Raw genomic sequence first — 24,742 nt, 5'->3', positions numbered from 1 at the left:
GAGAGTAATCAAAATTAATTTGCAATTATCACACCCTCATGCATAAGCACAACTATAAAAGACACAATTCCTTCACTGAATTCTGATCACCATAGGTCAATGGGGAGCTTCAAGATAATCTCTTCAGTATTTTAAACATAGCTTTAACTAGTTCTTATACAAAGACCAGGGAATAAATTTCCTTTGTTATCCACTTTTTCTTTCTTCTCTAGTCCTCTTTCCCTAAACCCAAATACACCATGTCCATATATTTTTCTTCATGTTGGGAAAAATGCTCTAGGCAGATCATTAATATGGTCCTATAAGTTAAGAAAATTTTCTTTGTGAAAGTGTTGGAAGCTGCCTTGCTATCATGATGTTATTTTTCATTGAGAAATACTGCTTCAGACTACACACAGTTGCAGTCTGCTTTTAACACTACATCTTTGTTTTCTTCTCCTGAGTTGTTGCTGAGCCTCTGACTGAATGTTTAAGAAATAGTTAAAATAAAGGTGTTTTTAACAATATATACCTTCTTTTTAAACTAATTTTTATTTTCTAATATCACTTAGGGGAGTACTTCCTGTCTAAGATTTGGGAGAAGCTAGTGTAAAGGTGGTCAGCATATGACAGATGCTACAGTTCAGAGGCAAATCTCTAAGCAGTATTTCTCCTCTTCAGGAGTTTAGAAGCTTTAAATTACCTTGTGGAAGAATCTGTTTCTCTGCTGGGTGTATTGAGAAGCACTTCTCTCCTTTTTGCCCCTACAATCCATATTGTAGTAACTGACTTGACCCCTTCCAGTAAGTGCTAAGATTTTCTGTAACTGCTGTGTGTGGTATGACAAACACCAGCTCCAGGACATCCTGACTGACCTTCCCCCACTCTCTCTCCAGGTGGTTGTGCCAGCATGCTTTGTTATGTAAAATGCAGCATTTCAGAGCAACAGGTCTGAGTATTCTAATCTTGTTGCAATGCTCTTATTTGATCAACAGTTACCACTTTGGCATAATCCTACCTGTTTCTTCAATATGTGAAATCATCATGTAAATAACTGGACATATATCCTGAGTAATTCTAGAGTTTTGTCTATTTTATTTTTCTACTATGCATTTCTGGGCAATTATCACAAACCTGGCCAGATATCATGTGTGATGTGCCATATATCATGTATCACAATGTTATATGGTATATGTTATATTATGTAAATGTCAGTTTGTTTATCTGCAGAATAGCATCAGAACCATTCCAGTTTCCAGAGGTTGGCTGGTATTTTTCCTGCAAAAAATTTGCTTTTATAACAATGTAACAATGTTTTATAACAAGGCCAAATCAAAGACTTTGAGCCATTCTTGAAGGAAAAGTTAAAAGGTCAAACCTAGTAACAGTCAAGTTAAACAATAAAGTAGAAGCTGCTCCTCACATCCTTTACCTTGTACATGCAGTTCCTGCTATATTAACTGGGGGCTGAAGTCTGTGTGTCCAAGTTCATTTACCAGGAGAAAGTTGCATGTTCCCTGAAAAAGGTTCAAAAGTTATGAAACAAATATAAACAGACACATTGTTTTCTGAATTTCTGGTACTTATTATCTAGGGCGTAAACATGTTCCAATAGAATGAATATCATTTGACAAGTGGCATGAAAAACCCTGACAAAAGGAAATAACAAGAACAAATCTTATGAGGAGCAGAGCAGCTGAGGGAGCTGGGTTGTTGATTCTGGAGAAATGGAGGCAGGGGAGACCTTGTCACCCTCTACACCCACCTGAAAGGAAGTTGTAGCCAGGCGAGGGTTGGTCTCTTCTCTCAGGCAGCAAGTGACAGGATGAGAGGAAATGGACTCAGGCTGTGCCAGAAGAGGTTTAGGCTGGATAGAATGTTTAATGCTAACATGTTCAGGTTACTGGCTGGACTTAATTGTCCTAGAGGTCTTTCCCAAACTTAAAGATTCCATAATTCTAATAAATTATAGGGGTAGTTTTTATCGTACGAAGGGGTTAAACCAGCAAAGAAGTACTGTGGAATTGTGGAAGAAAACAAGTTTGAAACTACAAAGTAGTTACCAGTTACATGATTCTCTTGTGTATTACTGGTGTAGATATGTTATGTTTGAAAATTTATTAATATACCATATTTTATGGTAAAAAGTGGTACTGTTTCCCTTTTCCTATTATAAAAAGTCGATTTTGCCATACATCTTACTGAATATTTTCATTAGAAGAAAACTGATAAGAAAGTCAGTTGGCTTTGATACAGTTCTATTTGGTTTGTGTGTAATTTTCAACAAATAATGTACAAAGACCTGTATGGTGAATTGCATGAGAAAAAGCTGATGCTCAAAAACCACTTTTTGCCATCAGTGGGTCCAAAAGCATTTCCTTGGTGAAATGTCAAGCTTTTTTTAAGATCCATTCCTTATCCACAAACCCAGGGCTGCACTCAAACTGTTACTGTTTGCCTTTAACCCACAGTAACATGGGCTGAGCCCAATCTCCACATCTTCATCCCAAGTACCAGACTCTTCAGTTGGAGGATTCTGCCACCTTGGCTATAGCTGTCCCAGCAACCAAGCTGTTATATCACCAATATTCAGTTATTTTCCTGCCTACATAACAGTATTTAATTTATGTCTACAAATCTGTGGACTAAACTTTAAAATAAGCATTAAAAGTACCTAAATGTATTCTTTGATTTTGTATTATATTAAAAGGCAGCCCACAGGAAACTACCCTTAAACAAGTAAGATATCATTGGAAAACACAAATAAATCCACAAAGCCTTCCACATCTAACATGGTGGTTCCAATACATGGTTAGCTTTTATAGAAAACATCTGACTTTTTGGGTAACTCCACTGACTATAACAGAAGTGTTTACATATTGGAAGTGAAATGTGCTTTCAGGTTTTAATGGATGAGGCTGAAAGCTGACTCTGTTACTTGTGGATATAGAAAATAATTATGCTGGCATGATTCTAGTCCTCAGTGACTGGCATTCTTCTTGGGAAATAAATTAAGAACTTTATTGGCAGTTTCAGTAGATAGGTCAAAACCTATGTAGGCATGGCAATTTAATTTTCCTGCCCCTACATCCTAGTCAAGTCAGAGCAGTAATCTGCAGAATTATTTCTGGTTATACCTTTACAGAGGATTTCATTTCCACACTGTTGAGGCAGCAGTCTCCATGAGCCTGAAATGCAAATGAAAACTATCAGAGAATTTTTAGAAAGCTGCGTTTACTGAAGCTTTATATGGCAATTGCATTAGATGTAACTTTTATCTAAACCCAAGTTCTGTTTACAGCTGCATTTGCCCATCAACTATTTTATCAGCCCAAGACAGGCCAAAATCTCTGTCAGGATGTTGAGCAACTGATTGCTACCTGAACAGCAATGTTTTGGCTTTGCAGATACTGATGAATGTGAAGCAAAGTTAAAGTGCATTGTCATTTGCATCTGAAAGTTGTCCTGACATCAACTGTAGGACTTGAACTTGGCTGCGATGAATCACAAGATGTACCAGAGTAAAAGCACCTCTGGGGACTGAAAGGATAAATGTATTTTCTTCCAACTTTACTCATTGGTGGTGATGCCAAAAGATGATAATACACACAATGAATCACATCAGCTATAACTACAAACAAAACATATTCCATGGTTGGTTAATTCTTAATTGATTCTGATGCTCTGGCCTAAAACAGAGAATAAAAATATACCACTGATCAAGAGTCTTATGAAGTCCACACTTTATGCACATTTATGGATGCCATCCAAACAGCAGCAGAACTATGAGAGAAAGATGGGCAGAAATGGGCCAAAATGGGAATGGCAAGCAGAATGATCAAATCCAGGGGTGACTTATTTTCTACTCATCAGCTTCTGCCTCCTCTAACCTAAGAGCTGATATAAAAAAAACATCTTGATGCCCTGGGTTTTGAGGATAAGAAATGCGGGAGGAAAATCCAGCCATTCACTAGCGAGAAAGTGGCAGGATTGGAGAAACTTTGGAACCAGTAGAGCTGTACCCATTGCTCCCTTTCCCTTGGGGTAAAATGCATTTCTGTTTTTGGTAACCCCATGTTATTTTCAACCCGTATTTTATCTTTCACAAAATGAATTAAGCTTGCTCTCTTCTCTGCAGGCAAGAAAAGGATATGCTGAGAGCTTCTGTTGCTCTGGAGCAGAGTCCTCTTGCTGCGGCCTTTGTGGGGCTTGTTTGACAGGTCTCCACATTTATTTCTATTTCTCCATGAGGCTAGTCCCTACTTGTGAAGAATTGCTGGAATACCTTGACCAATATAGAATACCTGGGCATTTAATATTTATGGTGTATCTGAAATAATATACTAGCACCTCTAGTCATTTGCACATTGGTATAAACACTGAAAAGTTTCTCTTTTTGCTCTGAATATGATAGCTGGTTAGAGTATGAAAGATGGTTAGAGATACTTGTTCTTTATCTTCACACTGGTAAACTGGGAAAATCATCTCAGTGTCATTTGGTTTTGCTCCAAGAGGAAACACATCTCTGGCAATAGGTAAGGCAAAAGGAATTTCTGACACAAGGCTGAAAACTGTGTGTCACTGAAAAGATTCCCTTGTGCAAATCTGAGGATGCAGCAAAGTCGTGAACTACAGACACACAGAACTTGAGATAAACAAAATCCAGCGCTTCGGTTTCAGTAAGTGGAGCTTTTGTCTTTGAGCTACTGTACGCGCTGGGCCAGGAAACAAACAAAACGGGGGGAGGCGATCTCAGACAGAGCTCGCTTAATGCTTCCGATCTGATCTCCCCTGAAATGAGAGGGCAGAGCGATGTAACGCTCGGTGAGACAGCACACCGTGCCGGCTGCGCGCTCGGGGCCGCGGGGCGGCGGCTGCGGGGGCGGCGGCGGGGCCGGGGGCGGCGGGGCCGGGGGTGCCGTGCCGTGCCGGGCCGGGCCGTGCCGTGCCGTGCCGTGCCGTGCCGTGCCGGGCCGTGCCATGCCGTGCCGGTGCAGAGCATCCCCGCGGCGGGGCGGCATGGCAGCTGCCGGGGAGGCGGAGCCAGCCGCTGACCTGTCGGCATCGCAGCACGGGCGCATCATTTGCCGGCAATAAGCCCTCCCTTCTTCTTTCCCACCTGCGCCGGAAAACGCCAAGAAAACATCAAATGAAATTATATGATTAAAAAAACCCCAGTTGTTTTCAGCAGCAGGGCCGGAGCACGGCGGTGAGAGGCCGGGTGCGCAGGGCCGCTCGGCGGCGGGGGCGGTGCGTGAGGAGCCCGGCCCGGCGCTGCCGCCATGGAGCACATCCGCATGCCCAAGGTGGGTCCCGCCGGCCGCGGCTGCATCCCCGCTCCGGGCCCGGCTCCGGCCCGGGGGAGCCTCGCCCCGCAGCCCTGCGGCCTGTACGGGCCTGCGGCTGATGCTGCGGGCTGCCTGCCGGCCAGCTGGCCGTGCTTGCTGCCCTGCGGGATGCGCCGGTCGGCATTCTCACTCAGTCCCTCTGACAGCAGGCACTGCCCGACAGCTGCGGGCATCCCCATGGGCTGGGGTGCTGCTGCTCGGCCGCCTGTCGTGGGCCCCGAGATTTCGGGCTCGGAGATGAATTGGTTTAGTGTTTCTATGCGTATGTTTGATCTTTTGCCGATGTAATCCGTTTTTTTTCTACAGCTTTCTAAGCACTAGGCCTGTATTTGTTTAACAAAATTGCCACGTTACTCTAAAAAAAAAAAAAAAAAACGGTTTTAACACATAAAAAGGTTTAGATTAAAAGTAATCACAAAAAGTGAACCAGAGCAATATGTTAATTCGAAATGTGGTGAGATATATTATAATAAATATTGGTATTTATTATAATAAATAAATAAATATCTGTGTATTTATTTATTTATTGATAAATAAGTAAATACGAAATTAATAATTTGTTTTTATTTGTTATCAATATTTAATATGCTGGCATGAATGTGAGATCAGGGCCTTGTTATTTGCCTATTTTTTTCGGCCTTTAGGTGTTAAACTGTAAATCTAGTAAGAAGATAGGCATTTATAACAACTGCCTTCCTTCTAATCTCATTTCATTACCTGTTATCTCCCTTTTTGGGAAGGAAGAATTTCAGAACAGTATGGCTGTGTCCTCCTGCAGGTAGGTACAATTAGTGGAAGTTGTCTGCACAGATGCTCCTGACCATTTGCTGAAGAATGCTGAAAGCATGAATGAGAAAAATATTAAAAACAACTAATAAGGGTAGAAAAATATATTAAAAAAATAAATGGTTGTGTTTGCTGCAAATGGGAGACCCAGGCAAGTCCCCATTGCAGGCAATGAAGCTTATCTATTTTCTTTTCTACAACCAGGTCCTGGTCCAGAAAATATTACTCTGCATATGTAAAACCCATATCTGTAACTGATACTGTGAGAAGGCACTGTACCAATGCCTCAGGTCGCTGAAAATCTTAACTCAGTGTGAGATGATTCTGCAGTCCTGCATCCTGGCAGTCTCTTACATTATAGCTATGCTGAAAGGTATCTGATATAATAGAGCAGTTTAGAAAGAATGATTTAAAGGTACAAGGGGTACAAAAATCCTTTGAAATTTCCAATATAAATGTAGAAAATCAACATGTTTTGATTGATTTCTAAAATACTTAATCTCTCCAGTTACTCCTAAATACACTGAGAAAACAATGTATCTACAGCTCCCTGACAGAATTGATACCATTGATTTTTTTTAATTCCTCATCTTAAAATAAGTCACCAGTACTTGTTGGGTTTTTTTGTTTTGTTTTGTTTTTACTGAATTTGGTTTTGATAATTTGGAACTGAACATTAAATGTTTTCCAATGCCTGTAATGTAAAAATAGGCTTATAGTACCATATGTTCGCCTCTGGTGTCACATTTCCTGACTCCATACAAACCTGTCCTGAGAGAAATTTGAGAAGTGACTGCCCTGCTCTGCAAAGGTATTAATCTCAGAATAATGATACTTTCCTGATTCACAAACCCAGCCACATGGAAAAGCAAGATAAATCCCATACTTATCAAGATAATAAACTTACTAATATCTGAAAACAAAATTCTTTGCCCAAGTAAAAGCTTTACCTTCAAAGGGAGGTCTATGTTACATAACACCCATTAGGTCTTAGCAATTGTTTCAATTTTAAGTGAAATATGACTGTAGTGATTTATGGTTCATAAATATTAAAATTAATCTGATAAAACATAACAGACATTAAAAATGCAGAAGGTAATTACATACCAGGTGGGTCAGTAGTTCATTAACATCACTACTCTGTGTCAGAGTGACAGAGGAGAGAGAGCATTTAGACCTGGCCACATTCTGCAGCTTCTCAGCATTTACAGATGTATTAGGTTCCAGCTCTTCCTATTAGTGTCCATTTATGGACTTCTCTGTGTGAGTTAGCCAGAGCTCCTTATAGACAGGATGACACTCTCTGGCTCCACAGCCTGCATGGAAGCAAGCTCCAGAAGATCACAGCTTCACAAAAATTATCTTCTCCTGTCTATTGAAAAGTCTTGAGTAGCTTCCTTCAGTATTGCTTCCTTCTAGCTTCAAGGATTTGTTCAATAAATATTCCATGTTCACCTTACCCATGCCTTCACAGTAAATCTTGATCACAGCCCTCCAGATTCTGATAATTTCAGAGCAATGTCATCAATGACCTCAGGACCTCTTTCCTATGTCCAATCCATTGTTCTGTAGATATGTTTTAGGTTGTTTTTCTTGGAGGTGTTCTACCATGTCTGTCTGTGTTGAAGCTCCTATGTGTCTCCTTTGCCCGCACAAAGTTTTGCAAGACTCCTCTGGAGTAGGATTTCCCACTGCATGGGCCATTCTGGTGCTTTCCCAACAGACTGTACATATCCACCTGCTGACACACTATTTGGTGTGCTGACCACTGTTGTTCTGTCATTATACTCTTGGTAGAAAACAGGGTGCATATATAATGTATGCCTGTATGAACATACATAGGCACTGTATTTTCACAAGGTAAATGCCATCCTGTGTATGAAGGCCGTAATTTAAGTTTAAAAGTTGGAAACCATCCCTCATTGCTGAATAGAATTATATATAACTCCCATACCCTTTAAAAATTAAAAATTAGTAAAACCAGTGACTGACATGAGTTTGGACTGGGGAGCAAGATGGTTTCAGATAACTCTGTAAACCCAAAATATGACAGACAGCTCATAACATTCAGAAAAAAGAAATCAGCAATACTTCTGAGAAGATTAGAAGCACATTTTATGAGCATGTGTAGAGATATGTCCAGCCAGGGACAGGATGAAAGATCCAGAGCGCTCTAGATATGTTCATATAATTTGTGTTTGTACATTGTCAGCAGGCCTATTATGGCCCTATAATAAAGAACACATCAGTTTTTCCCTGGTGTACTAGCTGTCTTCAGTGGGCTTAGCCCACAAATTCTTTTGGCTCAGTGTTAACAGAATACTTGGGATGACTTGAGTTGCTTAAGTGCTTTCATTTTTGTGATGTTACAGTGAGGTACTTCCTTTCAATGATGCCTCTCTCAGGCAGAATTTAAGATCTGCTCCCACGCTAGTGACAAATCACTCTACCAGATGTATTGCTTCACAGAATAAATTTCCAGCATGTGTAAGTGAGCTGTGTGTTTGCTTTTGTTTTTAATCTATTTTCCATAATTCTGACTTTCTAATAAGATTTTATGACATGTCCTTTTTCACAAAGTCTCCATCAGGAAACCCATGTAATTTATATCCACTTTATATATGACAATGTAAATGGCAAAACATTTGTCAAGATGTCTATCCAGATCAATAGCAAAATTGAACCCAGCATGCCCAGTCTTTACTTTCCTACGACATGTTCTGGGTTGTTGGATCTCCACATTTTTTTGAGGTAAGTTGGCATATTCTACCTCTGCTCTCTGTGTGCCTTCTGTTGAGATAAGGTGTGTTGTGTTCTCTGTATCCAAGCTACAGTTCCTTTTGGAAAAGTTTGATTTATTTCAGTTATGTAGAAAGGTGGCAGCAGCCCTGAGGTGGTATCGGGAAACACCTGGGGATGTGGACTGGTGAGTTCCCCCATTGGAATGGGGAATGGAGTGCCACAGACACTTCACTATAGTACTGGAGTTTGGCTAAACTTGTGTTTAGTTTGCTACTTAGGAAAGGTAGAGGAGGTGAGGCTGACATGGCCTTTGCCGTTTAATGGTGTTTTGGGTCATCAGGTTACAGCAAACACATTATGCCGCATCTTTTAAGTGCCAAGTTGATTTTCTGCTTTTCAAGTGTTGTGTGAAGGTGGTTTCTGTGCTTTCCTCTAGGTATGCAACTTGGAGCAGTGTGTCTTACAATTCAGCTGGTGTTTTCTGATTTCATAACTGTTTCTCATTTTACATCATGGTTAAAAATTGTTTAGCCTGTTCTGGGTCCAGTAATGTTTAATGGCTTCAAATATGTCATTCTACTTCACTGCTTTAGTCAAATATTGCATTAAAACATATACACTAATCCTGGACACATTTAACTCTGATTTTGTGAGTTATGGATTTTTTTCTTATTCATAAATCTTCCTTATTTAGAATGAAATTTAGTTGTCTTTGGGCTCTATTTATTCCATCTTTGTGCTATGAAAGTTTGAGCCCAAAGGATAAATTTAATACAAGTGAGCTTTGTAGTGTACTATGCCCAGAAAATGTTCTGTGGTAACATCAGACTGGAGGTGGATAAAATGAAAATAAGAACTGCAGAAACTGTCCAGATATTGTGGGATTGGACCTAAAATATCTGTTTGGAATTGTGCTGTAAAATATTTGTTTTGAATTAGAGTCATCAAGCTACCTTCTTAGTGTGACTTTTGATTTAAACAAAGTCTTATAACAGCCATTATTCTCAAAATATTTAGTCAAAAATGGCCAGAAGATCACACAGACTTTCATATTTTCAATGTGACACTCAGTAAAGAGATAGCTGGATAAAGTTACAAAACAAGCTCTAAAAATCATGGGTAGTCATGTGTTTTAATTTGTTGTCTTGGTATTTATGTCTAAACTGGTAACTCCAAACCTTATTGCACTTGAAAAATAGTGCTGGAAATCGTTAAGACAGCATGTCTGCGGGGTCCTCTTTGATATTTTTTTTGCATTGTAGGAGACTGAAGTTGGAATGAAGTATTTGAGAAGTTAGGCTTGGGGGTGGTCAAGGCTGGAATCTCTAGGCCCAAGTGGGTGGTATTTGAGCCATTGCTGTCTGTAAACTCAAGTGATGTTCTGTTTGCAATAGAAAATGTACACTGACATTTCCTGCTGTGCAGGTGTATTCTGCTGAGAAAGACAGGTCCCTACTACCAGAAAAGGAGTCCTACAAATCCATTTTTAATGCAAATCTCCCATGGCCTGCACAGCTGAAATGACTTGGTACTGCTGCTCTAAAATAGGCTGCTGAACAGGGCATGGTTTCAAACATGTAACAGAAAAGCCTGTATCAAATACAAGAGTTTAAAGATATATTTCTTATTGGTATCCTTTGGCTGCATGCAGAATTCTTTTTCCCTATATATCTTTTCAGAACCAAATAGGAACAAATTTGGCAAATGTATTAAGATTTACTGCCTTGAGGAAGCCCTGTTTTTCCTAAATTAAAACTCTTAGATAGGATTTTTAATAGGATACACTTAGTTGGTCTCTTCTCCTTTTCCAGATAAATGAGATCTAATACTGACTGAAAGAGAAAATTTTATGTATGAGCCTTGTGTTAGTGTTGGCACCATATTGTAATGCTCTGTACTCTTGTAATAGGGTCTCGTTTGTTGGTCCCATTATGCAGCTGCTACTCAGGTGTATCTGCTAATGTGGTGCTGACCTCACTCTTTATAGATCTTAGCAGACAATAGTTTCATTTTTAAGCCAAATTATTAGGTAGTTTTTTGTCTGTCTTGCTATTATGAATCATTCATTAATATTTTTTCAGCTCTTTTCCTCCATTTCACTTTATTTCTTTAGAAAATTAAACTTGTTTAGATTTTTCTTGAATATTTTCCCCCATTCTGCCAGATTTGCCCTGAGGAAACTTTTTTATAATGCATCTCTTAAAGTATCTTTGCTTAAATTTAATTATTTACTTTTGGCTTTGTTTGAGTCTTTTGACATATGTAGCCATCTAACTTCATAGACTGTGCATTATTTTACTGCACTTGGGAGATCTTTTCAGAGAGGGAAATATAAAAATGTAACATGGATCAAGTACAGTTTTTATGATTCTTATGAAATAGAATGGAAACCACATTAAAAGGCAGCATCAATTGGCAATTCAGTTTTCTTTTATTCTTACTCCAAGATCATGCAAAAATGATGTATTTTTTGTTTAACAAGTACAACACTACTATCTTTGTGTTGGAAAAAAAAAGTCATAGCATTTGGTCTTTTACATGTAGTCTTTTTTCACTGTCAGGAATTATGCTAAACACATGGATAGCTGGGGTCAACCAGGGTGAAGAAAGCTCAAATATTCCACTTGGCCTCCAACCATACCAGCTGTGCTCCTTTTTTCTCATTAGGCTCAGGCTTTTGGCTTTCACAAGCTCTTCCCTTAGCTTTTGTCTGCCGGCAGTGCTAAGGCCAGCGAGAGTCCTGTCACGAATTCCCAGGATGCAGTTTCTTGCTTTTACTCCTGGGGGTAACCTCATGAGGAGAGGAGGGAAGGCAGCAGAAACCCCTGGTCAGTCTAGGAGGCCAAAGGGATGGACAAGAAGAAGTCTCTGTAGGGCGAAATGTGTGCCCCCAGGGCCCAGCCTTGGCTTTGGGTCAGCTTTTTCAGCAGCAGAGAAGTTTGGAAGTGGCCTTTCTTTATCCTTGGAGAATCACTGAAACTCATTTGTGCAGCCAAATTTCAAGCCAAATTATACATGAAACGTGCTTTTATGGGTTGTGGTAGAGCAATGAATTTCAAGTGTCTGAACAATAGAGAAGCTCCTGAAGATGTGGCCTGTGTGAGGACATTCCCTGCTTACCTTTAATTGGCAGCTTTCTCCTGTCTGGGAGGGTTTTCTGGCCTCTCTCCTTGGGATAAGGAATTAGAGGAGATGAATTAGTCAGGGCTCCTCCTAAAGGAACAGGGAACACTTGGTGACATGGGAGCTGATCTCTTTTGTTCTTGGCTGACAAATAGGCTTTTCAGCTTCTTCAAGATGCTCAGTGATAATGAGCAGGTCAGCAATGACCATGGCAGAACTAGCTGTTCAAGTGTCTTCCTCTTCAGGTTAGCTAAAGCATAGGAAGCAAACACACAGACTCAAAACCTATTCAGTGAGAAAAAAGCTCTTTGAGATTTTTGTTTCATAATTCAAATATAATTTTATTGGAAAATCCTACAGCAGAGACCACTTTGTGTCAGATAGCATCTCCACGCTGCACATGAGCTTTGCTGTGACAGGAAGCTCCAGTTCTGGCCAATCTGCTGTACAGTTTTGCTTCTCCTTTCCCTACTCAGTCTGAGCCCACAGTCAGAACTGATCCTGTATTTATCTGAAAAAGCTTTCCCATGTGGAGCTGTGAACAGCCTGAAATAGTAGCAGTAACTTCTGCACTGTTTTGAGATGCTGACATGTTTGGAGACACTGAAACAGCTTAAAGAAGTGAGGATGAAGGTAGCATATTCAAAAAGCACTCAAAAATAGGCAATGCAGTCAAAGCTTATAAAAAAAGTTATTTAAACTAAAAATGAAAACAAATTAGGGTACTTTAATATTTTTAGGAATAACATTTTGGCAGGCAAACTTTTCCAAATGCTTTCAGGGTCATATGCGTGCTGTTCTTTCTTAGGTGGGAGTCCCATTTAAACTGGTGGGAGTTGTGCCTGAATAAAACTTTGGCCCATGATTTTCCCTAATATGACATTTTTTCTTGAATGACCTCCTGGCAACCTTGTTCATAAGTCATTTGTCATGTTTATTCTATGAGTAAAAAGTGCCTTCCATCTGTTCTTAATCTGTGTTCCCTTTAACTTCTATTTTTGCCTCCTTTTTTCTGTCATCTGTGTTGCATTGGAAATAGACTTTCTGGGCAACTTTATTTATCTTCATGTAAGCACTTTTAGTTATTGAAATTAATCTCCTGGTGGTCTTTTCTTTAGGCCTAGACAACCACAGTCATCAGGAAGGAAAAATAAAAAAGCAGAAAAAATAGAGGCAAGATCTTTGAATTAATTATTTAAATTATGGAAGTTTTACTTAGATGCCCCTCTCTAGACTGCCTTGGCTAATATTCTCTTTCTAATTCCTTGTGGTCTTCCAGCTCTCAGCTTTACAGACTTGTGTTTTCTGACTTGGTCTCTCCCACCAATTATACATTTTAGGTGAAGCACGTGCACATGGTCTGTGCTTTTTCCTGACATGTCAGTACATACATAATTTCCTACATTCTCCAATAAAGTCTGCAGTTGTTTTGGTGAAAAAGTGGAGCATTGTTTTATAGGAAAAACCCAGAAAAATAATTATTACCGCTTTCTGATATAAATTTTGGCAATTAATGCCGATTTCTCAGCATGCTGTGACTTTTTAGATAGAAAAGAATCGCTTCTTCCAAGGCACTATTAATGTTTGTGCTCCCCTTTTGTGGAAATGAACATGTTCCCATTCCTTTTATTCCCAAACTCTCTAGGTTTAAAGAAACTGCTGGACACATCTTTCTTTTCCTGATTGGGAGAGTGCAGGAGAAGAAGAAGGCTCATTCTCTGGATCCTTTGATCAGCAGAGTGAAATCTAAGATTGAGCAACGCCTCATTATACTGATGGACTAAATTTATCATTAATAAATATAAGATGATACACATAGGGGGTAGATCTTAACTTATATATGCAGGCATGACTAAGAGTTACAATTGCTAGTTCTAAAAAAACCAAAAAAACCCCCAAAACTAACCCAAACCCCAGTTTGTTCAGCAGAGGACAAAAAAGCAAGCAATGTTTGAGAACTTTTAAAAACTAAATAAAAAGCAAAACAGCAAACATCACTATTCCACTACACAAACTACAGAAAACTGTTGTACATCCAATCTTTGAGTTCTGTTTGCACTTTTGGAGTTTTCTCATGAAGTAGACCTCATGCAGAATAATCAAAAGTGTGGAAGAGCTTGTCTGGAATAGCTTCCATAAAGGTCATAGCTATGTAAAGTTGGGCTCTTCACTCTTGGAACACGAGGATGGAGGGAAGGATCTGTAACAGCACGTGTGGCACATAACTGGTGACAGGTTCAAAAAGACCAGGAGGAAGGAATTTATTGTACAATGTATAGCTGAAATGTGAAGTTCACTCTCACAGGATGTTATGGATGCCAATAATTGACAGATATACAAAATGTTATTTAATAGAATGAATGGAATGTAAACACAGTTATGGCTATTAAAAAGTGTGACCTCATCTTAGGAAGGCCCCAGAGCTGGGCTGAGATCCTGAGGGAGCATGAGTACATGCCTGCCTCTCACGCTTCTGCTGCTGCTGTCTGTTCCTGAGAGACAAACTGCAGGCAGAGGTGAATTCTGATCTCCTGCTGCAGCCACTGCATTTGCTTTGGTGAAATCAGACTTACCACACAGCTCTTACTGCAACTGTTCCTGTTCATTCAGATCCAACCTTTAATTTATTTGTAGCTCTGTATTAAAAAAAACCAGACAACCACAACCAAGGAGGAGCTTTGTTGGTTAGCATTTTTCAGTCATGGGGCTATGATTGATGAGTGGGGAAGGATGTGACCCAAATGGTCTAGAAATGCATCCCTCAGCGCTGTCCTGCTGTGTGGATGCCTGCTAGGTTGTGTTTCATGGCCCATGCTAGCTCACTTTGTAGGCTGGGGTGGGTGGTGAGTGCCTTGTGCAAGATCGGTGCCTGTGCAGCAAAGCCCTTGTGGGCTGGACTGCAGTGTAGGAACCTTTCTTCATCCAGAAAATGATGATTTTTATTGGTTTTGTGGGTTTCTTTCAGAAAGGCATTGCCTACATTTTTTTTTTTGTATCATCCCTCCTCTTTTGCTTGCTGCTGGATGCATGCTTGGTTAATATTGTATTTCTTCCATTCTTTCTCAAGCCAATACATGACCTCTGAAGTAGATGGCCCTGGGAAAAGACTTCATCCATGCTTTCTAGCAGCCTTTTTTGTTTAAATAAATAGTTTCATTTTTGTTTAAAACAGATTATAACTGGCCTTGAGGGAGATGACTCTGCTTTAATAATGGTTTGGTTTAAGCATTTCGCTACTAAATGGGCTTATTCTCATTTTAAGGTTTTCTTTATTCCTATTTTTAAAATAGTGCAATGTATTTGGAATACACATTGCAAACATGTAATTCTCAGATGCTGGCATTCTGTTTTTCAGGAAAATCAACTAATAATAGTTTTGAAGTTGTTGTAGTAGGAGATCCGTCAAACCCATGGGACCAAACTGGTAACTGTTTTGGACAGATTTTATCCTGCTGAATATCTAACTTGTTGATTTTTTAAATTATTCTGGTTTCTCAGTCAGAAATCATGGAAGCCTAGAACCATTTGTGTTCAAAGGGACCTTAAAGATCATCTAGTTCCTACCTCTAAAAGGTGCCTATGGCACATGCCATATACAAAATGCTAATGATGTATGAGTCACAAGCTGGTGATCTGAGAGTTAATAATGTGTTTTAGACTCTCCTGTTGTCAGGAGTGCAGCAAAGGGAGAATGCCCATTTTGTGCCCAAGGTGGGGGAGCAGTGGAAGTGGAGCTCTTGAGTCTGTTGAAAAGATACTGAAGGCAAAAACTTCCAGTGTGACCTCTGCTGTCAGCCCTAACAGGAATGTAGGGAGCAACATCAAAATGTTTCTTTTAAACTCTTTTAATGTTGTTTTAAATCTCAACAGATATTTGGATGGGAGAAATTTGCCTGATTGAGGCCCAATGAAGAAAGGCACTCTATCAGTATTATCTCCTATTATTATTATTATTTTAATTTAGCTGGAATGGCTTGAGTGGAGCTAGAGTTTAACTGAAGGACAGGCCCTGCCTTGTTGTCACAGGGTTTTGGTAAGATGCGATCACAAGGAAGAACTTAACTGAGAAATTGTCTTTGGAAGTGTTAAGTAACAGGTTTTTGGATACAGAGGTACCACAAGAGAAGGGAGAAAAGGAAAATGAAGCAAGATCTGGAAATAAATCACATAATCACATTGTCTCATATAGTTATACTACTTTGATATTTAATGTTGTGCTGAAAAGAACTTTGTAATAGACAAAATGTGAACGTTGAGCTCTCACTCACTATTGAGCTTTCTGTCATAGCCTAATAATTTCTTTCTTTTTCCTCTGCCACTTTTTTGTATAGGTGGAAAATGTTCGGTTACTTGATCGTTTATCCTCAAGAAGAGCTATGGTGGGAACCTTGTATTTAACAGCAACCCACGTCATATTTGTGGAGAATGGTTCTGAAACCCGCAAAGAAACCTGGGTATGAATTTTTATTATTTCGGTTAGCTCTAAGTGCATGGCACTTTACTGATGGTAGTTTGAAAATTACTTCCAAAACACTTTAAAAATAATTAATTACTTCATATGGATGCTTTTATGGGGCCATGTGAAGTTCTAGCCTAGCAATTTTCAAAATTTTTCAGCGGATTCTAGATATTACAGTATAGTAAGAGGAAGAGAAGGGCCTTCACTGTATGAATACCAGATGTGATTGACTGAGGAACAGCTGCTGTAAACTGCACTGTTGCTCCTATCATCCAGGAAGAACTGAGGAGAAATGCCTTGAATATGAACTATTTCCTTGGTTCTGTCAATTCTTGGCCTTCTCCTTTACTGGTAGTGTTGAATCAGTGATTTTTTTTTTGTTTAATACTTTATCTTTCTTAATAAAGTAGTAATTTGAAATAGCTGTTTTGATTGATTGATTGATTGATTGACAAAATATACTGCCTTTTCTTCTTTTTTAACCCCAACCATTGACCAAGCCCCATGCAGCCACTCTGCTCCCAACCAGCAGAATGAGGGAGACAAGCTAAAGAGTAAAAGGTAGAAAATGGGTTAAGATCAAGAGAGTTTAATCAGGAAAGCAAAAGCCACAGAGACAGGCAAATCAAAACAAGGAGCAAATTCACTGCTTCCCATGGGCAGGCAGGTGCTGAGCCATCTCCAGGAGAGCAGAGCCCATCACATGTAACAGTGACTTGGAAAGGTGAATGCCATCACTCCAAATGTGCCCTGCTTCCTGCTTCCTTCCACTTCACACACTGGGCATGGTGTCACAGGGTCTGGAATATCCCTTGGGTCAGCTGGGGTCACCTGTCCTGGCTGTGCCTCCTCCCAGCCTCCATCACTCTCAGTTTCCTGGCCAGCATTGCAGTCAGCCTTGGCTCTGTGTAAGCGATAACAAAGCCATCTCTGTTGATCACATCAGGGGTGTGATCAACCCCGTGTTCAGTGCAAATCCAGAACACAGCCCCATGGCAGCCACTGTGAAGGAAAGTAACTCTGCCCCAGCCAAAACCAGCACACATGTACACATATAGGTACAGCTGTTGCTTGGTGTCACACATTGGAGAGTCTTTTATGTAGCTTAATTATGCAGCCCTTGTCCATTTTTGCACTAACTAACTCCATCTTCCTTTGATCCCACTATTTCTGACCAAATTTTTATTGTAATGTTTCGTCTCATTTGATGCAGTATTTAAAATTATATCAGCATTACCGTTCTACCCATGAGGAGGCACAGTATTTTAGCCTTATGTAACTGATGCTGGTTCATCTTTTCCCTGTGCAAATAGATGAAAAGAGCTTTGACAACCACTAGCTTACACTAAAGCGAACAAACCAAAAGCTTTGGTAATGTGAGCAGGCTGATGTTTGAACAGCTGAAACACTCCAGAAATGCCTCTTTGTCTGCAGGTGATGTATCAAGCTGCTTGAGCCTGAAGCTGGAAATAGAATCAAACCACAAGAGGAGGAGCATGAGGGTTTTCTGGGAGTAGTGGAAGCTACTGTGCCTGCTCTGGCACATCATTATAAATAATTGCTGTTCCTCTTAAAGATTTGACTAGCATAACTCTTTTCAATGCCCCTCAGGTTCTCCACAGCCAGATTTCCTCTATTGAGAAGCAAGCCACCACTGCCACTGGTTGTCCCTTACTGATCCGCTGCAAGAACTTCCAGGTGATCCATCTGGTGATCCCTCAGGAACGGGACTGCCATGACGTTTACATATCCCTGATCCGTCTGGCTCGGCCAGGTATGGGAAGAAAACAGCACAAAAGTCAGCCTTCATCCTGAAGAGGGGTAATTTAATGGAAGAAATGTATCTGTGCATCTTTGTCCTTTGCAGGTTAAGAAAAAAGGTTCAATAGGGATGTGTTGTGAGAGAAATATTGATATAATCATTTGTAGATCAATGAAGAAAGCTCATTATAACAAGTAGTTTACTCCATAAAATATGACATGAACTTCTATTTAAAATAATACTCTAGGGCATCATGGGCCATGATATATATTATAAAGATATATTGTGTACAACTCATTTGCTGGATGACTTGTGTAAATATAGGAGAATATTCTAAATTCAGGTAACTTTTATGTCCCTGTTGTAACAACAACTTTACAATACATTTAGTGGTCCTGTCAAGATTTCCATTTTGAAGCTTTGTGCTGTGCAGAAATTCCTTAAAATCAGTGAAAGGTTTAGCAGCAAGTAGTTGTTTTATTTTACTGAGCTGCCTGTGTTTTGGCCTATTATTATCTACATTTTGAATATTCCCTGTGTGTTTCTGAATTCAGTTCAATGTCCTTTTGAAACCTTTCCCCTTTTCAATGAAAAAACAAATGTTGCATCAAAGTCCAACATTTGATTGCCTACATTATAGCTCTTCTCTGCACTGTGCTCTCCTAAGACCCAACTGACGAAACTTCTGGATTTTTTATTTTAAGCTATGACTTTATAAATATAACACCAGCTTTGGTTTCTTACTATTATTTTTACAGTATGCAAAGAAATTATGTGTTACAGTATTTACAAAGCTGACAACCAGATTTAATTTTTAAATTTTTTTCTTGTTAGGAGAGTACCAATTTTATCTACTGTATAGAGGGATCAAAAATTGCACAGTCCACCAGCACAGCTACTGAGTTTTATAAAGTACCAATAGTAGCAGTAGTACTGTATAACTGTAGCAGAAGTAACCTGGTTAGCTAGGTGATGCAGGGTGAAAGTAATCAGAGAAATTGAAAACAATTAGAAAAATGCCGTCAGTGGTTCTGCTGGTGAAAATCTGGACTCATTCCATGCACCTCAGCTGCAAGTACGTGTTCATGTATGCTGGAAGGCATGTGATTCTCTAATCCTTTTTCTTGGAGGCAGGAGGAGGTGTGCGTGCTGCTGTGCACCAGAATGATGAAAGGAAGAGTAGCTGAGGACCCTGAATACAAGTTCAGTGACTGACTGCAGTGGACAAGAAGGTCTGAGTAAAGAAGATGCAGTAACAGCACTGTAGATTTAGCTCTTTGCATGGTTTAGCTGCACAGCAGTTTTCCTTCTCCAGCAAACTATCTGATCGTGATTTGAGACAGGATAAGATCTTGCCTACCTACTCAAAATTAGAAGGCTCTGATTCAAGCTGAGTCATTTGTACCTGACTGTGCTCTTCCCTGTCATTTTGTCAGGGCATGAAGCTGTACTTCCTTTGGATAATATGGTTACTCAGCATTAGAAGGTATTTTTTACTCCATGAGCAGATAATTTGACCTATTCAGGCTCTATTTTCCATTCTCTGCCTGTTCTTTTCATTCATTCCTGAGAGAAGCTCACATTGTATACCAGCTTAACATGTTACACGCTATCTGATGTCTTAGTTGCAGTAAAGATGATTATGCTTAATTTTATTTTTGCTAAATTTTAATAAGGTAAAGCTGTCAGCTGAATTTGGCCTTTTTGCTTAATTAAGCAATTTTATAAAGCAAGCTGCCCATAAGATACTGCATGTTTAATAGCAGGATTGCAGATGTTTATGGCAAAATTTCTGAAAGATTGGGAAAGGTCCTGTAAGTACTGGCAAAGATGTGGTAAAGCACTGACTACTAATACTTGAACATTTTTGTTGCTATGTGCAGATACCATCATGTGATAACATATAATGTTGAGGCAGACTTCAGCCATAAGTAGCCTGGATACATAGGTAGATTTTTAAAGGCTTTCCTTGGCCCTGTGAACAGCAGGTCCATTGGAAAGAAAATCCAGATGCTTCTGACAACAAAGCAGTGAAAACAGGAGCTCAAATTGCTACCAAAAGCTCAGCTTGGATTTATGGATTGTGCTAAAACTTTAGGTTAACATGTGAGAAATAAACCAGACCGACTTCCTAATGTGTGCCATGCCAGAAGTTTGAAATTAGAGAATACAGAAGGAGTTTAAACTGCTGGAAATTGTGGAAATCATTCTCTTTTTTCTCCCTACTCAAGACTTTGTTGATTTTCAGTATGTTCCTGACAGAGTTAACATGAACTTACCTGTAACAGCTGGGATTCAATGGCAGTGGTGTCTGGCTGCCACTGGTCACCAGGATTAGGATTAATTAAATAGATATATACTCCTAAAAAAAGTTTAAAAACTCCAGCACCACCAAACTTTTATAAATGGTACCTGGTCAAGGGGGACAGGTGGCATAGCTGCTTAAACAACTTCCTGGTGATGATAAAATATTTGATGTAGCACATGCTTCTTTTATGCTATTACATCATGTGCATCTCAAATGCATTTGCTAATAATTCAAGGACTAAATTTTGCAGTCCACAAAACTATGATTTCATTGGATCTGCTGGAAACCTTCCTAATTAGGGACAATGACTACTGAGGGGTTTTTTTTTCATTTTTGGAAGAATGTGCTGCAAAGTCCATTGTTCATATATTTTTTCTTTGCCACAGGATAGATGTTACATTAATAAAGGAACTTCTAAACTACCTCTAGATTGCAAATTCTTTTGAAGAAGAAGTGCTTACTCTGGCACTGGCTTTAGTTTTCTTTGGATGAAAGCATATTGCTGACATTTTGTCTTTGTGCTGGGGATAGTTTTTACAAATCTACTGAAGACTAGCAGAACAGTCTATTTTAAGTAGCACTTCTCTTAAGGCACATACATTGGAACATATACAAATAACAAAAGAGCACGTACTTTCAAAGTTTACTTGACAGTAGATATAAAGCAGGATATGTGCTTTTGTGAAGCAAAGTGTGCTCTTTGAAAGGAAACTGCATCAAGGTCCATGCCAAATTCTGGTTTTGAAGTGTGATTTCAGGACGAGAAATCTGAAGTAATTTACCCTTTCTGTTTCTTTGCTTATTTCTTTTCCCAGTGAAATATGAAGAGCTGTATTGCTTCTCCTTCAATCCAAAATTAGATAAAGAAGAACGAGAGCAAGGGTGGAAGCTTGTGGACGTCAATGAAGAATATAACAGGATGGGGGTTCCAAACAGCTATTGGCAGATTAGTGATGTGAACAGAGACTATGGAGTAAGTTGTTGTGATTTTTCTGTTACAGAGGCTGTCTGCACAAGCAATCAGCAGCCTGGCTGAGGACCACCATAGTGCTTAGTGGCAGTATCTCTGTGCTGAGTGCTGTATACACATGTAGTAAAGTGCAGTTACTTTACTACTACACATAAAATGGCACACAGAAAGTGAGAGAGAGGATGGCTCTTCATTTAACAGATGTGGAAATGAAGAGCAGAAAGTAAGTCCTCTGTGTTTTAAATGTTCAAGTTCAGCTGCCTGGGAAGAAGTTTAAGTCATACCTAATGTGTGTAATAAGTGTTTCCTCGATATGTAGGGCTATGTAAAATTACTACATAGTCATTTTAAGAAAAAAAAAAAATGTTCCAGATAGTGAGCTTGGCAATATTTTTTCCTCACTGGCTGTTCCCACACTTCTTTTGAAGCATCTATGATTGACTGTCAGTGATTTTCACAGTGATCTTGTGGTCATAAATCTTCCTAGCTGTCTGCTGTCCTTGCTCATTTGGTCCTGTACAATTGAAGACCTTTTAATGTTAATTAATTGTGAAAAATAATAACCAAGACATTTTTGAAGGAAGTTTGTCCATGCACTCCATTGGTTCTGTTGCTGGAACACATCCATGTTAAGGAGGGACTGTGACATTCTCAGGAATGTGCTATCAGGGTTTGTTTTCTTTTTGTTAAAACGAGTGGAAAAAAATGTATGATCTCTTTTAAGATAAAGTGTAGAAAAATGTCATGATGAATAAAATCCAGTTCACCATAGCAACAACTGTAACCACAAGTCCTTCCTTTCCTTTCTCTTTCATTACATGTCTCTTGACTCAGAAAATAATTTTTTCTGGCCATCCTTAGTGCTTTAGTCATCTCAGAAAGTCAAAGGGAGATACTGAATATCCTTCTGACCCCAGTCAGAATGCTACAGACAATATCAGGAAAAGGGGGTAAAAACAGGATTCCATCTGTGGTCTCACTTGTCTTCAGAGGTAATTTGGGGCTTTTTTTGCAGGGTTATCAGGGGCATTGTCAGGGCTTTTGGTAGCCTCATTTCATGTGGCTTAATTTCTTGTCAACATGTCCCTATTTTTGTCCTTTTTTTAATTATCAAATTTTCTGAAAAATTTGGCTCTGTTATTATTTGGCTATATTATTATAGCCCTCCCATTATTGTCCCCTCCTAGCAGAGTATTTGAGAACTTCACCTACTCCCATCCTTACTCCCAAATTCTGCTACAGAGAATACTGCAGTTGTAAATACAGCCTTGGTAAATGTTACAATAAATCCTTTCTGGGATGAATGTGTGTTAAACCTCTCTGTTCTCAACGAGACATGAATTAACACTTGGAAATACATCCCTTCAACCCTTTTGCTTCAGTTTTTCCATCTGTAAGTTAGGATTAACACTTCCCAGCTTCAAAATAATGTTTTGAGAAACGGCATTGATATGTATATAACAATAACAGATTATTCCCTGAGGTTTGAATTCCTTGGTGTTTTGTTTTTGCTGTGGAAATGGCTAGTGCTACTTGTACTTTGTAGACCAAACAAACAGAGTTTCCTTTCACAGGTCTGTGACTCCTATCCTACAGAAGTCTATGTACCAAAGTCTGCAACTGCACACATCATAGTGGGGAGTTCCAAATTTCGCAGCCGAAGGCGTTTCCCAGCTCTTTCCTACTACTGCAAGGGCAATAATGTAAGTGTGAGTTTGTAACCTCAAAGTGTTTGCTTATTTTGGCCTTGGCCTCATAATTCTTCTAGTAAGGTTTTGCAAGACAAAATCGGTGTTTATTTAATTAAAAAAATCTTAGTGTAGGCTGGTTAGTGTGATTAGTTCATTAACAGACATTTAGTGCAGGCATTTAAACCCAGTTTCATCATCCAGTTAACACAAAAAATAGGTGATCCCTGTATCACAAGGAAGTGGAATAGTACAAGAGGCCCTGAGACACGGGTGGCAAAGCAGCAAAGGCCAGTAGCAGGCAGCTTAGTAGCTGACTGGGAGGTGAACAGAGCAATTTTGCATCTGGTAGCCTGAGAGCAAGTTGAGGAAGTCAAGAAAGTCAGAAATTATGCTTGCATCAGTTAGAGAATCAGGAGCAGCTTTTCAAGAAAAGATCTGTGAAAAGACACAGAAAGGATGGATATAAGAGCTACTAAATTTTGGCTGAGCAGTGTGTGGTGGTTTTGCTGAAGAGATTCTCCTTGTCTGCAAGTGAGGAGTTCCACCTTCCCCTCTCCATAGCAAAGGGGCAAGGAACTGCTTCACTTGTCTATAACCATTTGGGAAAAAAACCTGTACCTAGACACTTGTATTTCTGTTTCTGGCAGCTGAGGTGAGAAAGGAGACCCTTGGACTGAAGAATCCCCAAACTGGGTGTTTTTACATTTGTGTTCCAGCCCCTTAGGGACTGCCTTAGCTCAGCTGTCATTACCAGTTTGGAGAATGGTATCCCCTTTGTACTCTCAAAGGATCTGTGTGACTCCTGCTTCAATCCAGAGTGGCACTGAGAGGTTTTCCCTAGAGCTGGGGGGTGGTCAGGACCTTCCAAGAGACAGAGCAAGTCTGGCCTTACAGGGTTTCTGTAGCATTTGCCACACAGGCTGGGACATATTTCTGCAGAATGTCACAAGAACAAATCATAAGCTACAATCTCCATGGAAGTCTTGCCTTTACAGCAGCCCTTATAATAGATTTAAGCTTCAGAAAAAAGGAATGAGACATTATTTTTACTCCTTTACCTTGTATTTCACCAGAGCACTGCTTCCATAAAGATCTGTGAATTTTACAATGAAGTGGCAAATAGGAAGTTTTAAATAGTAAATACAATCTCTGCATAAATTAAGTATTTTAAAAACATTTTGTTCAGGTTATATTTTTCAGAGTTAATCACTTTACATGATCAACTGTGTCCCAATATAGATATCTAGGATTCAAAACACTTGGACATTTCCAAACCTCAGTGAAAGAAAAGGTTTCAGGGTCAGGTAGATTACCATTAATATATTGTAATTAATCTTGGATGAGTTCCATGTTTCAGCCTGAATGTTTTCCCTGCTGTGGTTGAAGTTCAGGTTAATGTTCAAAATACCAGGATATGAAGTATTGTGTGTACTCCTGGAACATTTACAGTTTAAAGAGCTAGGAAATGCAGTTTTGGAGGAAATACCTCCTTGTGAGTTTGGAGGTTGCCAGTAAATAGAGTAATGGGCAGGGAAGGGGTAAGATTTATCAGCAGTTTGGGAAGAGCCTGCTGC

At 39.5% G+C, this 24,742-nt stretch overlaps 1 protein-coding gene across 2 annotated transcripts in view; it reads left to right on the top strand.

The window, feature by feature from the left end:
• Window positions 1-5,196: 5,196 nt before the first annotated feature.
• Window positions 5,197-24,742, top strand: part of MTMR7 (myotubularin related protein 7) — a 41,103-nt gene continuing 21,557 nt past the window's right edge. The window contains exons 1-5 of one of the 2 annotated variants that reach the window (XM_054293375.1): window positions 5,197-5,285; window positions 16,310-16,432; window positions 18,049-18,211; window positions 21,323-21,480; window positions 23,052-23,180. In XM_054293375.1, coding sequence (XP_054149350.1) covers window positions 5,262-5,285; window positions 16,310-16,432; window positions 18,049-18,211; window positions 21,323-21,480; window positions 23,052-23,180 — 597 coding nt within the window. In that variant the 5' untranslated portion in view covers window positions 5,197-5,261. Of the gene's footprint in view, window positions 5,286-15,382; window positions 15,403-16,309; window positions 16,433-18,048; window positions 18,212-21,322; window positions 21,481-23,051; window positions 23,181-24,742 lie in introns of those variants that run through there. The other variant, XM_054293383.1, reaches the window with a different exon arrangement.

The sequence above is a fragment of the Melozone crissalis genome, unplaced genomic scaffold (genome assembly GCF_028551555.1).
Source record: "Melozone crissalis strain CALT ecotype California unplaced genomic scaffold, PUWL_Pcris_2 ptg000006l_1, whole genome shotgun sequence".
NCBI classification, from domain to species: Eukaryota; Metazoa; Chordata; class Aves; order Passeriformes; family Passerellidae; genus Melozone; species Melozone crissalis.
The sequence above is the reverse complement of the archived record's forward strand: the minus strand, read 5'-3'. Positions and strand labels throughout refer to the sequence as shown.